The sequence below is a fragment of the Mesoplodon bidens genome (genome assembly GCF_964165515.1).
Source record: "Mesoplodon bidens genome assembly, chromosome: 19".
Classification (NCBI taxonomy): Eukaryota; Metazoa; Chordata; class Mammalia; order Artiodactyla; family Ziphiidae; genus Mesoplodon; species Mesoplodon bidens.
This window is the reverse complement of record NC_138179.1, coordinates 43,382,815-43,403,209: the sequence shown is the minus strand read 5'-3', so window position 1 is coordinate 43,403,209 and position 20,395 is coordinate 43,382,815. Positions and strand designations below refer to the sequence as shown.

The window sequence follows — 20,395 nt, the reverse complement described above, 5'->3', positions numbered from 1 at the left end:
AAGCAGGGCGTCCCTGGATCAGGCCCACGTGGCTCTCACCCAGGGTGCGGGCCTCCCCAGGTGCCCCCAGGGAGAGCAGTGTGGCCTGGCACTCTCTGCACCTTGGTTATTCTGTCGGCGAGGAGGCCAGGCTTTGCATGTGGCCTGGACACACGCAGAGGGGCTGGAAGGAGGCGCCACACCCAACTCGATGCAATAAATAAAACTTTTATTCAAACAACTGCAGTACAGGGCACAATTCAGATTAAAAAAAAAAAAAGACGAAAGGAAACAGGAAAAATATTTTCAGCACTTTACATCTTCATACAAGTTTTGCAGATTTGTGTCTACATTCATCCATTGAGCATGGAATCCCCTGGATTTGAGATCTTTTAGCAAAATTAGAACACCAACATAGAAGGCTCTTTTTACAAAGGTCCATGTTCTGGCTTTGTTTTTTCCTTAATTATAAAACAGGGTCTGTCTGCGTCTTGAGCTGCTTCTCTCACAAATGCTACCAGCCATGTCCTAGTCCACGGGAGGGGGCGGGCGGGTTTTGCTAAATCACATCAGAAAAAGGAGCGTCCACAGCTTCACGGGGGCTCCCGTGGCGGGAAGGGCGGAGCGGCTGCGCCCTCGCTCACTTCCCAGATTCAAGGCGTGAAGAGGCAATACCAGTAGCCACTCAGTCCAGCATGTCTGTTTCTGAAGTCACCAAGACACACAGAGAGACGAGAGCATTTAGGGAGGACTGGGCAGGGACTGCCTGCTCCCCGACGGCAGGTGCGGGGGTGTAGCGCCCAGAGCCGCCCTCACTCCTTCACAGGCTGGTTAAAGAAATGATTTCCAGAACACGTGGGGTTGGGGGTGGTCTCTGGAGGTCTTTGGAATGTCCGAGTGCGGCCGGTCCCCCTCCCCGCCAGTGCACTGTGCAGTCACGGTCACGGCGCCCCGAGGCTGGCGCCGCGCTCTGGTCTGTACATCGTCCAACGGCGTCCGGGACAAGGAAGCGGTCAGGAGCCCGGCCTGGCGGGCAGGCAGGGCTGGGGGCTGCGGCCTCCCTCACAGGAGCGGCCAGCTTCCTCAGGAGGCCCCCCGGCTCGGCCCGAGCCCTTCTCTGGGTGCGGCCTGCAAGGATGCCCCCGGGGCCACAAGCCTCGTGGAGCCTCCAGCACCCTCCCTCTCCTGACACAGGTGCCAGCGTGTGCTGGGGGGTCAGATGCAGAGATAACAGTACGTACACCGGAGTCCATGCATATCTGTTTTTGTTTTTCAGGAAAAAAAACTCCTTTTCCTGTTTTCATCTTTTTGTTTTTTTGTTTTTTTTTGTTTTTTTTAAGATTTTTCTTTTTCTTCAAACTTTTTAGACCTGGCTCACGGTGAGCCTTCAAAGAGGGACAGCGTGTCATGAATACGGCGAATGGGGAGCAGCGGCGAGGACACCCCGCCCGCGCCGCCCGGCGGCAGGTCCCAACACACGGGTGGGGGCATGTAAACATAGGGAGCGGAGATGGGGCAGCACCATGGACCCTGGGGGATCACAGAGTCTGGGGTCACCAACCAAAAGGCGGGGGTGAAGGGGCAAGTGGCAAAGAGAAACAACCCAGGAAGAAACCAACGAGAGCCGAGGAGGAAACCGATGGCGACCAGACAGACGGGGCAGGGGGCAGGGGGCGGCGGGAGCTCTTCTGAGCAGCAGCTGCCCGGGGGTCAGCGTCCTCACACTGTGGACACCAGCGTGCCACTGCCGCTGTGAAACAAAGCACAGGACAGCTGCCGGGCCGCACACCTCCCCCGCAGCTGCCCTCCCAGCCGTGTGGCTGGCCACCCGGCCCTGGGGGAGTGGTGACAGGAGACCCCCAGAGACCGGACAAGGGCTGAGCCCGGGTCAGGGGTTCAGGAGGCTGCAGCCCTGAGCCATCTGCACCAGCCTGGGCTGGTTCTGGGGAGACGAGCCCAGGGGTGGGCCCCGCTCCTGGCCGAGGTCTGGACAAGCAGGTCTGGACGCCAGGAAAGAGCAGGGACACAAAACCACCAGGTGAGGGGGTCATGCTGCAGCTGTGGGCAGCCCGAGGGCCCCACCAGGAAAGAATGGGAGCCCCAGTAGTGGCTGCAGTGGGTCCCTGACTCCGGCCTGGGCACAGGGCCAGGCCCGACTTGCTCCCACCCACCCACCCGCCCGCAAGGGGAGCACGAAGGCAGCTCCAGGAGGGGCTGCTTCCCCCACTCGGCGTTATCTGGGGACCCTGGGCTGCTGCCAGGGGACAGGGCATCCTGCACTGAGGGCCCTGCCCTACAGAGCGCACTGGGGGAAGGCACAGCGTGGTGAAGAACAGAGAACAGGCACCCTGGGCCCTGCTCACTGACTCAGAGTTGAGACACCATGGTCTCCAGCCAGGCCCCAACAGAGCAGGCAGGCCTGGGAGGGAAGCCACCCAACTCCAGCCTCCGGTGGGACAGCTCCCCAAAACCCACAGCTCCCCAAGACGAGTCTCAAAATCCCTTACCTGCTCACGGCCCGCGCCCCGTAATCATCCAAACCCTGGGGAGGAAAGGAAGAAACAGGTCGGGCTGGGGTTCAGGGGGTGAGGCCAGATCTGCAGGGGAGGGTCCCCTCCTAACCCCAGAGTGTACGGTGCTGCCTGCAGCTGAGGACATGAAGGGCCCCTCCCCCCCTCAGCAGTGACCTCCCCAATTCACAGGGATACCGGATGCCTCCTTATCTGGCCAGCGGCCGACGGTGAGCTCACGCTCCCGGGCGCATACAAGACAGATCACCTGATGACGCCCTTCCACCCATGTTCCCTATGGCTCTTAGGCCCTGCAGGTCATATGGTAGGAACACCTGGCAGGTGAGGGCTTCCTGGGGAACCCAGAGGCTTAAACCACTGACGGTGGGGCGTTGGGGAGCTGGGTCGGGGAAGCCAGGCTGGCGGAGGCTGGCGTGGGGAGGGCGGCTGCACCAAAGGTCACCCGCACGCCTGCCTCATGCACGCCTGTGCCGGCCCCTGAGCGCCCCACACCCAGCCGCAGCTTCCTGGCCCTGAAGCAGCTGCCGCCCCAAAGCCATTGAGGGGTACTGGGGACACCCTCCTCAGCTCTCTAAGCATCAAAACCAAAACCAGCAACCAGGAACCAAGAGCAACAAGCAGTGGTCAGACCTCTCCAGGCCAGGCCAGCTGAGGCCTGGGTAAGGCTGCAGAGGGACTGAAGTGTCTCACTGCTCAACAGCCTGGCCCTGTGACCCCCCGAGGCGCCACACCTCTCCCAAGGCGGGATCAGCCTCTCCCTCCCTGCTGCTTGCCCTGGCCATTGGTCCCAACCTCACCTTATCCGAAAGGTTCCATCCAAGGGTCCGGCCACACCACCTCGGCCTTGCCCCTCTCACCACTTAAACTGTCTCAAATCACGTGTTCACTCTGCCTAAACCGTCAATTCCCTGAAGACAGCTCCCTCCACTCTCGACACCTCATACAGCATGTGCCAGCTGAGTCCTCCTCACAGGAAGGAGAGGTGGGTGAGGACAGGACAGCTGCCGGACAGGGACAGCTGGACAGGGAGAGTCGGCCACCACGTACCCAGAGCCCTTCCCTGCCTCACCCACTTCTGACATCACACTGTCAACATGGGAGCCCCAGCTGTTGGGTCAACTCTCTGGCTGCTCAAACCCTAGAGAAACCTGAGTTCTCTTCTCTTCCTCTCTGCTCTGCCTGGGCTCCCCAACCCCCAAACCGAGGGAGGCCCTGCCCTAGAGAGCGGCACCGGAACAGAGCTGCTGGCCCCTGCCTACCACGCAGCCACAGCAGATGAACGTCCTGGAAGCCTGGGCCACCTCCACCCCACGAGCTTCCCCAGCAGAGCTGTGCAGCACCGTCCACACTCACACCCCAGCCGCGCCTTGACCTCAAGACCACCAGGCACACTGGGGGATCCATCACGGGATCCACCGGGGACACAAGCCTCAGTCTTCTCCCTCTGGTCGCCTGGTACCAGGTGGCCTGACCACGCGTGCCCGGCCCTGCCTCCTAAGGGCCCCAGGAACACGCTAACTAGAAGGTTCCGGCCACGTCTCAGGCCCTAAGTGGCAGGCACTCGTCTGCACTCGGACCCACGACTGCAGGAGCCCCACGGCTCTCAGGGAAGGGGATCCTCCCGAGAGGCAGCGTCCAGAGCAGTCTCAAGGCCGGCAGCACCCCAGCTCGAGGGAAGGGCAGGCAGAGGGGCCGCCGTGCCCTCCCTAGAGCCCTGAGACGACAGAGGACGTCGGGCTGTGTCCCCTGAGGTGGCCACAGCAGGGGTGCAGATGCCAGGCCCAAACCCCCGAGCCCACGGCCTTCCGGTGGAGGTGCCAACACAGGGCTGCGGCCGAGCCCACCCATCAACGGCCCCTGCCAAGGCCCCCAACTCACCTGGGAGAAGGCAGGCACGGCCACGCTGTAGGGCCTCTGCTTGAAAGTGCCGGCCGTCTGGGCGGGGAAGGCCCGGGAGGATGTGCCATAGTCCGGGGGCGGGAGGGCCAGGTCTTCCTTGTCCAGGAGGTTGCCCGTGCTGCTGCTCTTGCCCTGCTGCAGGCTGTGGGGATGGGGCGCAGGGCCGTCAGCTCGGGCCCAGCCCGGCCCCCACGGGCCCCCCACCTCACCGGGCCCCGCAAAGAAGGCGGAACGAGAGGCTGCTCTCCATGGCCTGGGGTGCAGCCACGCTGCCACGGTGGGCCAGCCCCCTCCTAGGAGCAGGGTGTAAAGCGTGCAGGCGGGAGGGGAGCCGAGCCCTACGGCAGCTGCTCAGCCCCTTGCTGGCTCCGGCAGCGAGTCTCCTGCTCTCCCGAGGGCCAGAGGGACCTGGGGGGCTCACGGGGCCCCCACCCTGCCCCCCACAGCTGCCAGCGACCCCCGGGACTCTCAGACGCCGTCCTCAGAACACCTCCGCACCCCAGCACCCTAGGGCCTCAAACGCGCAGCCCCTCCCCAGAGCTATGGGCCACCTGCCCCCGTCGGCATGCTCACCTCATGTGCAATCTGTCACCGCCGTCGCCGTCCAGGACCCGGGTATAGGAGAAGGGAAACCAGCCCCGCCTGGAAGAGCAGACCCTGTCAGAGTGTGCCGGGGCCTCTGCGTTCCGGCGCCAAGTCCCACCCATTCCCCGGCCTGGCTGCACCTGTGTGCACGCTCCAGGGAGACCAGGAGACCCCAGTACCCATGCGGGGTGTGCATCCAGCTCGGAACTGCCCTGCTCCGGACAGGAGCAAGGCTGGGGGTGAGCGAAGGTGCCAGGACCCAGGCAGGGCTCTTACTTCTTCAACAAACAGGGCTGGTTTCCTGCCACGTGGCCCAGCTGGGCAGGGCCTCAGCCCCAAGTGGCCACACAGAACCACGGCACCAACATGAGAGGCTGCCTGGGGGAGGCAGGCGTGGTGCTGGGGATGCGGGTGCCCTGGAGGCGCCCCTGCTCCTCAGAGCTGCCTCTCAAGGGTGGCGGCTGCCAGTGGGCCAGAGCCAAGCTCAGCGCAGCCTCTCCCTCCCGGCTAAGGCAGGCTGCTTCTGCCCTGGGGCAGGGGTCTCTCACCCCGCGGACAGACGCATGCAGACAACGGTGGTGGCGGTGGCAGTGGGAGGGGACAGCCCCTGACCTGGGCAGCCCCTGGCTGAGCAAGAGCCAGGCGTTAGCACAGCCTCCTGGCAACAGGCGTTCAATTAAGCCATGAAGGCGCGGTCCATCCGGCTCAAGGCCACTTGTAGAACCCCAGCACGAGGGCTGCTCACATGCACGGAAAGGCTCTGGGGTGGGAGGCTGGCCTCTGCTGACGGGGAGGGCACACGTGGGGTGATAGGCCAAGTCAGGGGATGTGGAAGTGAGGGATGGTGGGGGGCCTTCGGCTACATCTGTCCCTCCCAACAGAAGCGTGGGACCTGGATCGTCGGTTCAAAGGAGGACCCAGAGCCCAGAGTCAGGACGTCTGCGGACCAGGTCGTGAGGCCGCCGCCCCCGCCGCCCGCACGGGACTCACATCTTGGTCTTCTCGCTCTCGCCGTAGTGCCAGCCGTCACGGGCCTCAGGCACCAGCAGGGTGATGAAGTCGCCCTCCTTGAAGCTCAGTAGGGTGCTGTTGTCCCCAGCCGCGTGGGAGAAAATGGCCTTCACCCGCATGCGGCCATTGCGCTCCAGACCAGCTGCCATGGAGCTCGAGCGGGGCAGGGTCTTGTTCTCGGCTGCCGGGACGACAGGGCAGGTGTGAGGGGGATCTCTGCCCCGAGCGGGTAAGGGCACGGTCACCCCCCCGTCAGCTTAGCTGCCCGATGGTGAGATGCTAGGAGGCCCCCGGTGGGCCTGGAGGTGGACTGTCCATCCTGACGGACGACTACCAGGCCTCCAGGGCCGTTTGGCTCAGACTCTGGAAGGACCTGGGAGCTGGGGTGCGTGTGGATTCAGCCTCTGACCTGCCACTCATCAGCAGGGGCAATTCTCTGGGCCTGAGCCTCAGCTTTCCCATCTGCTAATCAGGAGACCCTCACGGGCCGAGGCCACCGGTGGGGCTGCAGGAGGGAGAGTGCCGACCACAGCAGACACGACAGGGCGGGAAACTGTGCCACGGCCCGCAAAGCCCTCCCCAGCGTCATCCACCTGGCTCCTGTCACTAGCTGAGCTGCTGGCGTTCCCACACTGCCCCGCCCTATCATGTTCACTTAATGGGGGAGCCTGGCCAAGACCAAGGGTGCAGGAAGGCAATCTCAAAGGGGTCCCCGGGGTGCTGCACACAGGCATGCACACTTGCGAGCCTCCGGACCTCCCCAGCCTCCCCTCAGGTGTGATGCTACTACTGCTGGCGGGGCAGGGCCGGGGCCCCAGCGGAGCTCTTACTGGTGGCGTAGCTGTTCTTGGGGGCCACGCTCTTGCGCACAGGAAGCGTGTTGGAGTAGGAGTCGCTCAGCTTGCTCTGAGACTGCGGAGGAGACGTGGACTTGGGCTGGGCGGCCTTGCGGTCAGCCCAGGGGTTGTAGTCCTCGTTGTCTGGGCCCGAGACGCCATTCATGACAGGCGTGTTCTCCTGGGCAGACAGCCGCTGTCGGGAAGAGGCGGCATGGGGGCGGTGTGGCAGGAGGGCCCGGCCCCGGTAAGGCCAGCGTGGAGAACCCCTTGCTCCCAGCAGGGGTGCGCCCCAGCTGCCATGGGATGCCAACCGTTGGTGCCAAGGGGGGCCATCCCCCCACGCCCCCATAAAGCTTTCCAGAGCAAGGACTTACCCCCACAAACGGGGCCAGCTCAGGGGGCACCGGCAGGGGCTTGGCCCCCGGAATGGGGTCTGAGATGACCAGGTTGGACTTGGAGGCTGACAGGCCGCTGGGGAGTATAGACCCGTTGCTGCTGGCCATCTGCTGCATCAGCTGCACGGCGCGGTCTGGGATCTTGTTGGGGTCGGCACAGGCCTGCTGCCATAGCGGCAGCTTCTGCGCCAGCAGCTCCTTGCCCTGAAGCGGAGAAAGCCAAACAGGGTGGCAATGAGGGCCGGCCGCAGGTTCCTGTAGCCTGCCCGCGGGGCTGGGGGAGGCCAGGGCCTGCTGCCGACCTCACTGATGCAGCCCCCTGGCTCCCGCCTGGCACTGGGAGGCTTCTAAAGAGACACACCCACCCTGGGAGGGGCACACCTGGCTAGGGCTGCTCTTCGCCAGGTGGGGTGCCTTACAGCCAGATGAGCCACCTGTAAGTCCCTGACCCCCGACCTGGGAAAGGGGCTGATATGATGCACTGAGCTGTGCAGTCGAGGGACCCCCAGGAATGAGATCAAACCAAGGCCTGATCAGGGCGGGGCCTCCCCAGGGGCCCGAGGGAGCTGAAATGGACAGGTGCTCAAGTGGTCAGCCACGGAACAGAAAGGCCCTTTGTGGGCAAACCATGAGATACTAGGAAGGGCGCCACTCGGGCAGACTTGAGGGCCAGGAGACCTCACAGGGACAGAGGGGACCGTGGGGAAGGGACAGAGCTGCCCAAAGCCCAGCTACGATCAGGGCGCCACCCAGGGGCCCGCAAGCCCAGCTGTCCCTCCAGCGTGCACCACGGCCTGCCCAGGACACAGCTAGCCAGAAGAGCACAGGGCCTGACAAAGGATGAGGAAGCCACAGGCCTGACCAGGGCCCCAGGATGGGGGTACAGCCAGAAGTGAGACACCAGCCTGAGGTTCCCTGCACCCGTTCAGGGGCCCTGTGTCCACGACATGGACACACTCAGGGCCTGGGGTACAGCTGTGCCCTCCCCCTCTCCTGGCCCTCTGACCAAAGTGGGCTACCCTACCTGCAACAGGTGACACAACCCATGTTCCACTGCAGACCCCAGAACCCCCCTGGGTGGAGCTGCGCCCCAGCTTGGGGCAGCCATGGTCTCCAGGACCTCGGAAGGGTCTGTCCAGCCCTCACTGTCTCTCCTCACTTATCTTCCCACTTTTTTTTCCCCCCTATTTTTTGGCAGTGCTGTGCGGCATGCGGGATCTTAGTTCCCTGACTGGGGATCGAACCTGCGCCCCCTGCAATGGAAGCGCCGTGTCTTAACCACTGGACCGCCAGGGAAGTCTCTCTTCCCACTTCTTTTGACCTGTGTCTGGGGCAGGGAGGTGGCGCCCACATGGGGAAACTGGAGGCTGCTGGACAAACAGCCCTTTGGAGCAGGCCGTGGCCCCCTCTACCACCTGCTGGTTTAAACCAGGGGCCAACAAACAACCGCCCGAGGGCTGGCTGCTCGTCTGTGAACAAGGTTTGACTGGAACACAGCCACGTCCGTTGGTTTACCCATCTGTGGCCACTTCTCTGTGCAACAGCCAAAACGAGATATTTACTAACTGGCTCCTGGTTGAGAGAAATAGTTGATGGGTCTGGGCTGGTGGTGAGAAAGCGGGTCAGCAGAGACCCTGTACTAACAGGGACAACCCAGGATCAGGGCGCCGCAGCCCAGGGCTCCCACCCTGATGACGGCCCTGTGGCTGTTGGGCACAGGGAAATGCCGGGCGCCTGCTGCTGGGAATAGGCTGGGGTGGTCCTGCCTTTGTGCCCCGGTGCCCCAGCCCGGGGGGCTTGTGCCTCTTTTAAACCTACCAGGGGGCTGGCGTCCAGCTCCCTGGAAAGTTAGCTGTCGTGTCTCGCATACACACGATCAGGCCCCCCAGGAGACGGAGATGGTGGCGTCCTGGAAAAGGACGGCTTTCCTGCCCTTCCGGCACGGATGGGCCTGCGCTCTCCCTGACCAGTCACAGGGCCCAGCCGCCAGAGGGCGCATACGCCTGCCACAGTGCTGCCTGGGGCCGCGTGGACGCTGCGGCGGCCCTGCTGGAGAACTGCGGCTGCAGCAAGCACCGCCCTGCTGCCAGTGAGCCCTCGGGGTACAGGACCTGACGGAAAAGCCCCATTCAGCGGGGTGGCCCGACCCCCGACCCTACAGAGGACAAAAGTGCTGTCACCGTCCTCGCTTTGCACCTGTGGTGGCAGCAGGCCCTTGGGCAGGCCCAGGCAAGCAGGAGCCTCTCCACGGAGGGAGGGCATCTGTCTCCTTGGCAGCTCCAGCCTGGGGACCAGAAGCTGAGTCAGATCAAGCATGTGTATGAGGTGCTGACCCGCAGAAGCCTTTTATGGAAAAAGGACACAAACGAGGGCCTCCCTGGTTGGCTGAGCTGCCTAACCACACCTAACTCGCAGACGTTCTGGATTGTTCCCGCAGACAGCTGGCCCCACCCCAGCTCCTACCTGTGGACTACAGGAACAGAAGCCCCAGTGAAGCTACCTGTCCCTGCAGGGGAGGTGTGCCCTCTGGGTCTCGCTGGCCCCGGGGGCCTAAGCTGGCCTCTGTGGGGTTCCCTGGCATTGCAGCCCCTCCCAAGGAGCTTGATCCCTGGAGGAGACCCTCTTAGTTGGCTGCTAGTGTAAGTGCTCTCAAAAACACAGACGGCAACTTCTAACAGGAGCCTTAAAGCATCTGCAGCTTTAACCTGGCAACTCTCCTTCCAGAACTCTCACCCTGGGGAAATCCGAAACACACGGGACGTTCCGCACACTGTTGCTTCAGGACAACTCCGGGCTGGACGCGTCCCGGTGCTCCCGGGGGAAGCAGTCGTTTCTGCCAACAAGGGCTCGGCCCCACGCAGAGTGAGCACCCACCTTGGAGTGGTAGGCGGCGGAGTTCTTGGCCACGGCACACTGCTTCTCCACCAGGAAGCAGAACCTCCTCCTCTCCTCGGTGAGGGCAGTCTTGTAGCCATCGGACACGTAGCTCTCCAGCTCCCCCTGCTTGTTGCCGATGGCGTCGATGTACTGGGGGTGGGAGAGGGGGTAGAAGAGGCAGATGAGCCAGTGACGGGACAGCGCGCGCTCACCTCCAGCTCTGGGCGGCCCCACGGAGGGGGAGCACACCTCCCGGCCGGCGCGCTGGTGCGGGGCTTGGCCGTGTGACTCACTCTGGCCATGGGGCTGCCCTGCTGTGCCACTGCCCCCTGGCGCCCCGGCAGCCGGACATGTGGGGACCAGGCTGGCAGGTTGCTTGGTGAGGCTGGTGGCGGTGGTCACCTCCCTCGGACCTGGACTCCAAACCTAATAAAAGCCACCCTAATGCTCGGTAGACCAGGGAAGCTCAGCTGGCACTGTGTTGGAGAATGACTAACTCACACCCAGATCCCGTTGGGGTGGGCAGAGAACGCAGACACAGGAGACCCCGCTTGATACTGGGGCACACCAGAACGTTCTCTTCAGGTTGGAAAGTTTCAGTAACAAAGTACCAGCAAGACTGGGGGCAGCTGTCCCAGGGAGGCCTGCAGGCCCCTCCACGTCTGGGTGTGGGTCTGCCGGGCCTGGCTTCCCGGGCGTGGGAGCCCTGCCAGCCCCCTTCCTGTCTCCCCTCTCTCCCCTCCACGCTCCACACGGGGCACAGACTCCCCACCCCAAGCTGCTATCGCTCTCCTTTGGCCGGCCAGGGAGCAGCCTTTGCCGAATCAAGCCCTATCCTCCGGCGGCACGGGCAGGTCCAGGCCACGAGAGGGCGGCCTCCCCCGCCTGACTCGCCTGCCTCCTCCACCAGCTCTGACTCAGCGTGGGTGGGTGGTGCAGGCTGTTCCTGCCACCTCCCCTCCCCTCTCCTCCCCTCCAGCAGCGCTCAGCTGGAGGGCGAGGGCCCGCCTGCCAGGCGTGGGCCGTCCCCAGCGCTCTCACCAGCGCACAGCTCAGTCAGCGTGAGTGAGCACACTACCCCAGGCAGGGCCTGCCCAGCGCCCACCAGGACTGGGACCCTGCTCCCCCCTCTAACGCCTGCAGATGACCCCGCCTTCAACACTGAACCCCCTCTCCTCGCCCTGGGAGGGCAGCCAAAATGGGCCAGTCCACTACCCCACCCCTAAAGGAGCCGGCCCTGGTCCTCCTGAGCAGCCACAGGGCCGGTCACCCTGCGGGGTGGGTGTGCCTGAGAAAATCTGTGCAGGAGGAGAGAGGCCTCCAGGGCAGCCCTGCCTCCGCTGCCGCGGGCCCCCGCCCAGCAGCCCAGCAGCTCCGAGCGCTCTTCTCCGGGTTCTGAGACACGTGCGCATCAGAGCCTGCAGCCCCTGCTCCTGCAGACCCCCACCCCCCTGCACCATGGCTCCTCCAGGAAGTGGGGGAGCAAGTCTGCAGATCTGGGGTGCTACTGGGGGCCTGTGGAGGCCACCATGGGCAAGGCTGTGCTCACACGCGAAGCTCCTATGCGGACAGGAAGCCTGGGGGCGGGAACACCCTCTGGACAGAAGGGCCTGGAAGGGGCAGGGCTCCCTCACAGAGAGGGGGACCCTGATGCACACCCGCGCCGCCCCTGCCCCATCACCTAAACACCACCCAATGCTAGACTGAAATCCCCCGGAGGGTCCCATGCCCGCTCTGCTCCGGGGCTGTCCTACCCCGTCCAGGGGATAGTGGGACATCGGCGTGGCCTTGCAGGCTTCAACCAGCCCTGAACAAAGACGCCTCCCTCGGCCTGTCCTGCCCATCCCTGCACACAGGGGCACACACAGGGGCTCGGCTGGGGTCCTGGGAGCCCCTTAAGGGGCACCCTCAGGAAAAGTCGCTGCGAGGCTCCGGAAGGAGTTTGGGTTTTAACCCCAGGGTAAGCCCCAGCCGGCCAGCCCCTCCCCGGGGTCACCACCTCCTACCCTCCCTGGGGGCTGCTGCAGTGCTGGCCAGGGGTGGGCGCAGGGTGAGCCAGGCATGTGGAGACCCCACGCCCAGGCAAGAGGGGCTGAGGCGCTGAGAGGTCAGCGTGGAGCCTCATGCAGTAAGGCCCAAGGGAGACCGTCCACTGTCCCCTAATTGGGGACTTTGGGGAGGGCAAGACACCTCTTCCAGCGGTTGCCCCAGGACAGCAGCGTAAACTGGGACATGGGCCCCCAGGGTCCGCCCGCCCTGAGCCCGCTGCTGAGAACGGCTCCCCCTCGTGCCGGCCCGGCGTCCCCGTCCGTCCTGCCGACGGTTTCTGGGTTTTCAGGCTGCGGTAACATCTTTCACCTCAACGCTCCCACTCCCTGGAGGGGAGAGAAACCAGCTCTGGATGAGATGGCGCGGGGCGCTGGCCTCATTAGCTGCCTGGCAGCCTCCCGTGCCGGGGGAGGGAGTGGTGGTTTATTTTTAAGATTTCCATTTATTCAAACGAGCCCCAAGTATGGCCAGGAGCAGCTCAGGTCTCAGGCAGGGAACCTGGGGCTACGAGAGCCACCCCGTGTCTTCCCAGGGACCACAGGTGCCTGGGATAGGGCAGGAGAGACGTCGAGCTACACCGGCCAGGATGGCCAGCCCAGGCGGGGGCCACGAGGACCTGGAGAGCCGACCCTTCCTCCACGGTCCCCACACCAAGCATCTGGCTTGGGCAGAGCGCTAGCCGGCCAGGACACCGGCTGCCACTTCTGTCAAGGAACGGCGGCAGGCCCTCCTGACCTCCTTTCCCAGGACGCCGCCTCCTTGTGGAGAGAGGCCACCACTTCACGGGCAGATCCTAGAAATCCAGGCCAAGTGAGGAGCTTCACCCTCGATCGGGCGGAGGAGGAGGACACACACCCCCGCCCCGCCCCCCGCTGCAGCCTCCAGGCCACGCTGGCCGCTGTCGGCAGGGACATCCCCCAAATGTGCAGGAGTGTCTGCGCTCTCTGGGACGTGCAGAGGACAGAACGTGCCTGACCCTACAGCTCTGATGATTTAGCAACAGGCCCCAGAAAACGCCCCAAGCTGGTCCCTGCCACGGGCAGGCACCTTGGCCAGGCTCCTGACGTCCTGCATCCTCCCTGCCCCCACCTTCCCCTGCTCCTTGCTTAGCGGGTGCTATGGAGACCACACTATAGAAACACCCAGCTGAAAGCATTTAAGACCCACAGAACGCTCCCACTTAGTCACCCTGGGCTGAACAGCCCTGTAATCCGAGAAGACAAAAGTGATCAGAACACATGTCTCCTCTCCTCTGTGGAGCAAGCCGGTGACTCAGAGCGGGGGAGGGGCGTTCTAGAAAACACCCGAGGCTTTGGTTTCCCTCACCGGATGGGCCATCGTGGCTTTCCCACGTTTCTCAAAACATCAACGCTGCCCCTAACCACTGCAGCTGGTGAATGACAGCGGAATCCTTGGGCCTCAGCTGTCACCACTGGTAACCATTACTCCAAGGAGACAAGGAGGGAACCCGATTAGCTGTGATGTACAGGAAGGTACAGCCAGAATCTGACGCCCCCAAGCTGCATTCATTCAGTCACTGGGCACCTTCTGGGGGCAGCCAGTGGCTTCCCTGGAGCCTGCTGACTGGGCCTGTACACACTCCCTGGTCTGATGCACCCGGCACCCAGGCCAAGAATAGGGAGGCCAGCCTGGGTCAGTGGGTGAAGCTTGGTGAGGGCTGTGGCAGCGGTTCAGTGGATTGTTGGAGGACCCTTAAAAATCTCATTTAAGCACAAGCTCAGAGCAAGGCTCGGGGCCGGGGCTGAGCAAGAGGGCAACTGTGCCCTCCTGCCCACGGTCCAGCAGACACAACAGCTAGCAAGCAGCTCTGCGGGGAATGTGCTGTGGGCACATCCTTAGGCAGAAAGTGCCGTGCCTCTTGCAGGCATCAGGGACCCACGGGCCCCGGGCTTCCCAATTTCCTGAGAAAGGGCCCACAGCCATCACTAGATTGGCGGGGGGGTGGGGGTGGCGGGGGCGGGGTGGGGGTGGTCCGTGACCAAACAGATCCCACTGCCCACGCCCTGCCCGGTACACTCACACGCTGGCGTGTCCAGAAAGGATGTGCTGGGAGGGGTGCGCCCATGGGCATCCCCATGCCCAGACCCCAGGAGAGAACGTGGGGCCACTACTGTCCACACCAGTGGGCTGGACATGCTGACAAAGGCTGGAGGTCCAAGGGGACGGGTCTCAGCACTCCGTGAGCATGCTGAGCCGAGGCCTTGGGCGGCCACCAGGGAGTGCATCCAACTTCCAGGATCCGCACCATCCAGGTCTGGGGTTTGCTCTGCTGCCCTGGGACCTGCAGGAGGATGGAGCCCGGGCTCCTGTGCCCACCTTGCTGGGTGGTCCCTGCCAAGTCTCTGGACCCTTTGGGTCTCAGTTTCCTCAGGGGCTGAGCCAGATCGTCACCACCCAACATGGCAGCCCCTGCCTCACGTGATCTTGGAGGTTCTGCAAGTACAAAATTCACATCCAACTTCAAAGACTCAGCAGAAAAACAGGAACGCAAAACACCTCGCTAGTATTTGTTGTAATGATTGCGTGTCTAAAGAACACTCTAGACATGTGCCGCTAAATACAACGCTTCACCCGTCTCTTCTTACTTTTTTACATGCCCACCTCTCAGTGCGAAAAGACAGGTACCGTGTGCCCGGTGCTGCCCCCCGAAAGCCCTCTCAGCTCTAACAGCATAAGATGCTCCAGATTTCCCACGGTGCTATCCAAGTAGGCAGCCCAGTCTGCAGGGGGAATTGTGTGGCTTGATCTGGGGAATTGGGGGTAGGTCTGTGGGGAGCAGGGGAAGGGAAAGGGCCCCCCAGAGGACTGAGAATCCTGATACCATCTGTGGACGCAGACGCCTTAAGAGGGCGCAGTGGCTTCTGGCTTCTCAGTTGTTTTTTTCCAGGAGGACCCCTAAATGCTTATACTCCAAGGAAAGAAGATGTCCCGCTGCTGGGATGCGGTGCCTTGTCCACAGACCGCCTTTCACACTGAAGAGCTTTTTAAAATGAGAACAGCAGACGCATAAGGGGCTTAAACCACTGCCGTCAAACTCCACATGTTAACAGGAGCAGCCTCTGCCATTATCTTTTTTGAAGATCTAAATTATGGTTATTTTGTTTTTGCTTTGTTAATTACACATCCCTTGAAATAGAACAAATCTCTCCCCTTTCTCAGAGGGCAATCTGGAGGCGCCTCCCCGAACAAGGGAGCCCAGTGAGGGGGAGCAAACTGCAGGAACCGCCTGCTTCAGTCAGCACAGGCCCCGGCAACAGCCACCCCCCACAGCCAGAACACTTGAGGCCCCACTCTCTGCGTCTCAGAGAGGGAATGGGGAAGATGGATCAGGGCAGAGGAGGGGGCCCCTGGCAACCTAAACCCCAGCTGGATGGGTGGGCCCTCTGCCCTCCCAACGCCCCACACCCACGCCCATCCATCTGCCTCCAGCCTTCTCTTCCTGGGCTCTCCCCTCTGCTGCGGTCTTGGCGGCCCCTCCCTCAGAGCTCAGAGCCTACACAAGGGGTGGGAAGGGCACACTGCCTCCCCGTGGCCCCCACCGGCCGGCCACACACCAACGCGAATCCCAAAGGCACGGACAACTGCTGGGTTTTCTAACAGTCATGGTGTCCCTTGGAGGATGAGGACTCCTGCCTAACCAGAGCTGGGCTGGGGCCAAAGGAAACAGAAACGGGAGAAATCCTTGGCCAAGTCCCTCCGGATCTATAAGGGGATCGTGCACCCAGAGCCTGACCAACTCCACCCAGCACTGCTTCCCAAAGTGCTTCATCCGGGATGGCTCTCGGCACCAGTCCCACCCCAGCCCGGACCCTTCCGTCAGAAGCCCTGGAGACCGCCAACCAGCCAGGGGCCAGCTGTCCGTCAGAATCACCCCGAAGCTTTGAGAACCTGACAGTCAGGCTAAAGTACAACCATGCACCCTCATGCCTGGGGAGGGGGACCCTGGGCCAGAGACAGGGCGCCAGACGAGGCCTGTGACCACGCTCTGTCAGACACACGGTACGTCCTCCACTGACTGTCCCCTGTAGCCACCTCCACAGAGATGGGCGCTTCCGTCAGCTCCTGGTCCGGCGGGCATGGCAATGACCAGAGGTGCAGGGCGTGACCTCAGCCGTGGGGGCAGTACTTGGTGTGCTCCCTACTTCTAGAAAAAACCCTCTGTCCTAGTTTGTGCCCCAAATGCCTCTAAGTGCCTGTTCCCTGACCTATAATTAAAATCAATTCTCTCGCTGGAAATCCCAAAACACAGTCTCAATTAACAGCAGTTCACGAAACTGGCCCAGTCCCACTCACGGGGAGCCCATCACAGATGGACTGACAGAGAGACTGACACGCTCACAGCGGACAAGCCTCCGCCCCGCTCAGGAGCTGAGGTGCCTCGGGGGAGGCGTGTAGGTGCTCCAAGGGTCAACCCCTGCGCCTGGCCAGTGCTCGGGGGCCTCTCTACCCTCCCTGGCGAGCATCCTGCCCACACTGAGCTCCAGTCGGGGAGGGAAAATACATGGACCAGGGGCTCCAGAAGGCTCACAGGTGACCCCAGGGATTGACCCAAGGAAGTCCACCCATCTCAGGACCACTGAGTCTGCCCCCACCTGCATCCACCCGTGCGAGCCCTGTGCAGCGTATCCATACCTAGAAAACAGAGGTGCATGGGCTCCATCGGTCTGGGGGTCCCACCTCCTCTGCCAAGAGGTGCTGCAGCTCACGTCAGCCCAGGGGCTTCTGTGGCTCAGGGACGCCCAGGTGTGGCCCCTGTGCCAGCTGTGGGGCCCAGGCCCACGCCCACCTACACATACTGCCCACTGGGCTACATGTGACCCAGGCCCCGGTCAAGGTCCCCGGAGTGGAGACGCTGGGGATACAGAGGGGGCTTCAAGAGAGCGGGGGGGGGCACAGGTGCCTAGGGTCCTTCCCCACCTCTCCCCAGGGGCCCAAACAGTCTGGAATCCTCCCCTCACTTGGTTACAGTGTGCAAACACATCTGCTTGGAGTAAGCAGGTCTAGTGGCCAGGATGTCCTGCGGGTCCAGGCGAGGCCAAGCTCTCCAGGGCAGGGCCGTGAACTACAGTCTGGACCGACAGAGCTGCCCCCATGGCAGTGGACTGCATGAGAGCTGGGGTGTCGACCGTTCTAAGAAATGGAGACAAGGAGAACAGAGTCCTGCTCTTCCTCAGGAAAAGAGTGCCTTGGGCTTCCCTGGTGGCGCAGTGGTTAAGAACCCACCTGCCAATGCAGGGAACTTGGGTTTGATCCCTGGCCCGGGAAGATCCCACATGCCGCGGAGCAACTAAGCCCGTGCGCCACAACTACTGAGCCTGAGCTCTAGAGCCTGCAAGCCACAACTACTGAGCCCACGTGCCACAACTACTGAAGCCCGCGTGCCTAGAGCCCATGCTCCGCAACAAGAGAAGCCACCGCAATGAGAAGCCCACGCACCACAACAAAGAGTAGCCCCCGCTCGCCGCAACTAGAGAAAGCCTGGGCGCAGCAACGAAGACCCAACACAGCCAAAAAAAAAAAAAAAAGAGTGTCTTAAAAAGACCATTTCCTGTAACTAGCAGGACCTCAGCCAAGGCGAGGGGCAGGGCTGGCTCAGCACACCTGCCCTGCCCAGGCATTTCCTCCAGGGGAAACAGTGGGGAGGGGAGGGGCTGTCACACCAAAAGGTGCCTAAGGCCCTCCCAGCCCCCATCAGCCACACCTCAAAGCAGACATCAGGCCCTGGCTCCTGGCCAGGTCTGCAAAGGTTCCAAGAACCAGAAGGAACAGACCCAGGTGCCAAAGGACCCTCACATGCCCAGGTGGGCTGGGCACCTCCACAAGGCCACCAGGTAGGCCAGAACCATCCATGGGACAGGCGGCCAGCGTGCCTTCCACCGTCTCAGAGCACACTGAGCACCCACCCCCTCCAGCAGAGACGCGGGACGAGGGACTCTGAGGGTGCCCCAGCCTGGCCTCTCAGGTTCAGCGCCACCAGGGGAAAAAAACACACTGGTTGGACTGTCGCTGTGCTTCCCACCCTTGGAAAGACAACCACAACCGGAATGACATCACATGCCACCTGTCACCGTGTCAGCAGCCTGGGCTGGACGGCGAGAGGGTCAGCATGGAACACAGCCCCCAGCCCTCCCTGGGAGGAACTCGATTACTGGAGGAGAATCACTGCAATAACACCCTCAGGAGGCTAAGGGACAGGTAGAGAAAGGGGGTGGGGTGGGTTTGGGAAAGATGAGGGAGGGGTGGGACAGAGGAGGGAAACTGAGGAAGTGCACAGAACGGGGAGGGGTGACCTCGCTTTGTTCAGGCCCCAGGGCCCTTCCTGCTCTGAGATGGAAGGCCGAGGTCCACCCCTCACAAGCAGGGAAACCGAGAGAGGACATGGAGCTCGCCGTGACCACACGGCCAGGCCAGTGCACACGGGGCACAGCTGGGATCCAAACCCAAACCCAACGGCCAGGGCCTCATGGCTGCGCCCAGGTGGGGACAGGCCACAGGGGTGTGAAGAGGAGGCCCCTGAGCGAGAGCCTCGGGGCAGATATCGGGAGGGACTGGGCCTCACTGGGGGCAGCAGGGCTGTGCTGAGGAGACAGGGCAGAGGGGGGCCTCACTTGTGGGGTGACCCTAGGACACGGGAAGAAAGGTCAGCACTGGATGTCTCCCAGGTCCCAGGAGACCAGGGTGGACATGGCCGGCCTCATCAAGCTGGGGAACTGCTGGGAGGCCCCCCGCAAGGAGAGCACCACCACCCAACTGCCCGTACGGAAAGACTAAGGTTTGCAGAGCCCGTGCTGTGTCCCCCTGGCCCTGCGTGGCTTGGGGAGCAGATCCCACCCTCTCGGCCCTGCAGGCCCAGACTCCAGAGTGGAGCCGTCAGGGCTCTCCCGAAGAGAGAGGTCTTGCAGTGGGTGGCGGGGGCTCTGGGGCAAGGGGAGTGGGCCACTGGGAACCAGAGGCAGCAGAGTCACGATGACCCAGGCCCATGTGGGGCTCCGAGTCATGTAGGAGTGAACACCATGGATGACGCCAGCCCACACGCACTGACCTCGGCCCGGCCTGTCCTCTCCCAGCCACAGGATACACCAGCCGGGACACAGTCCCTTCTGACGGCTCTCAGGAAGCTGGTCATAGCAGCACCAGCTCCTCCAGGGAGAGGGCCTCAGCACAGGACGGAGCCTCCGAGTCCATGGCCGTAAAGGGGAATGAAGCACGGGTACGTGATGATAAAAGGAATGAAGCACCGACACACACAACGTGGACGAACCTCAAAAACATCACGCTGAGGGCAAGAAGCCAGACGCAAAAGGTCACATGTCGTATGATCCTGGTCATGCCGCTGGGGGGCGGGGAGGGACTAGTGAAGACGGGCTTTCTTTTTGGGGCCGTGAAAACATTCTAAAATGGACTGTGGTGACAGTTACACAATGCTATGAATATACTCAAAATCAAACGGGTGAGTTATATGATATGTGAATTACCTCTCAATAAAGCTGTCACCAAAAAAAAAGCACCTTAAGGAGCAGGGGTGTACAGGCTGAACCCCTGGAAAGCCAGCCTCCTGTCCCTGTCACCAGGCCTCCAAGCCAGTCCCCAGGGTTCCCTCAGATAGGGCGCTGAGGAGGCCACTGCCCTCCCAGGCAGCGAGTCAAGGTTTTCAGGAAACAAAATGGCAAAACACGTCAAGGATGGGACAGAACAGAAAAACGGACGCACACCAGTGCAGGTGTCTTTGCAGCCCCAACCTCATGACCCGCTCCCAGGAGCACATCCCGGGCGGGGGTGACTCGGGAGGGTTCCCTGCAGCAGCGCTCTCGCGCAGGGAGGCCTCGAGGTGGTGACGGGTTACAGACGGTCTTTGAGACGATGGTCCCGAGACTGTAGACGTGGGGAAATGCGTCTGACTTGGGGAAGGGATGCTACAGAGAGGCGGGAGTTGAGTTACTGCGACCACATGAGGAACACACCGGAGCAAGGAGCTGCAGGAGACTGGCGGCTGCTTCCCACACAGCGGGTTGCGGTTCTCAGCTGCCGCTGTGCCACCCAATCTCTCCACTGGGTGCCCCAGGCCCAGAGGGGCGCAGAGGCCGGGCCACCCCGGGGGAGCAGGGGGCCTGCTCGTCTATGCCGCACTCAAGTGGGCAGGACCAGCCTCTGGGCCCTGGCGTGCTCCAGAGGTGCTTGCGGGCAGCGGTGTGGGCACCATGGGGCATGT

At 62.6% G+C, this 20,395-nt stretch overlaps 1 protein-coding gene across 6 annotated transcripts in view; it reads right to left on the bottom strand.

Moving 5' to 3' along the window:
- Nucleotides 1-20,395, bottom strand: part of BAIAP2 (BAR/IMD domain containing adaptor protein 2) — a 70,651-nt gene that overhangs the window by 6,718 nt on the left and 43,538 nt on the right. For 3 of the 6 annotated variants that reach the window (XM_081219692.1, XM_081219693.1, XM_081219690.1), the window contains exons 7-13: nucleotides 10,114-10,266; nucleotides 7,219-7,443; nucleotides 6,836-7,037; nucleotides 5,985-6,186; nucleotides 4,983-5,051; nucleotides 4,389-4,551; nucleotides 2,487-2,521 (exon numbers count right to left, since the gene is read on the bottom strand). In XM_081219692.1, coding sequence (XP_081075818.1) covers nucleotides 2,487-2,521; nucleotides 4,389-4,551; nucleotides 4,983-5,051; nucleotides 5,985-6,186; nucleotides 6,836-7,037; nucleotides 7,219-7,443; nucleotides 10,114-10,266 — 1,049 coding nt within the window. Of the gene's footprint in view, nucleotides 1-191; nucleotides 1,730-2,486; nucleotides 2,522-4,388; nucleotides 4,552-4,982; nucleotides 5,052-5,984; nucleotides 6,187-6,835; nucleotides 7,038-7,218; nucleotides 7,444-10,113; nucleotides 10,267-20,395 lie in introns of those variants that run through there. The other 3 variants (XM_081219691.1, XM_081219695.1, XM_081219694.1) reach the window with 3 other exon arrangements.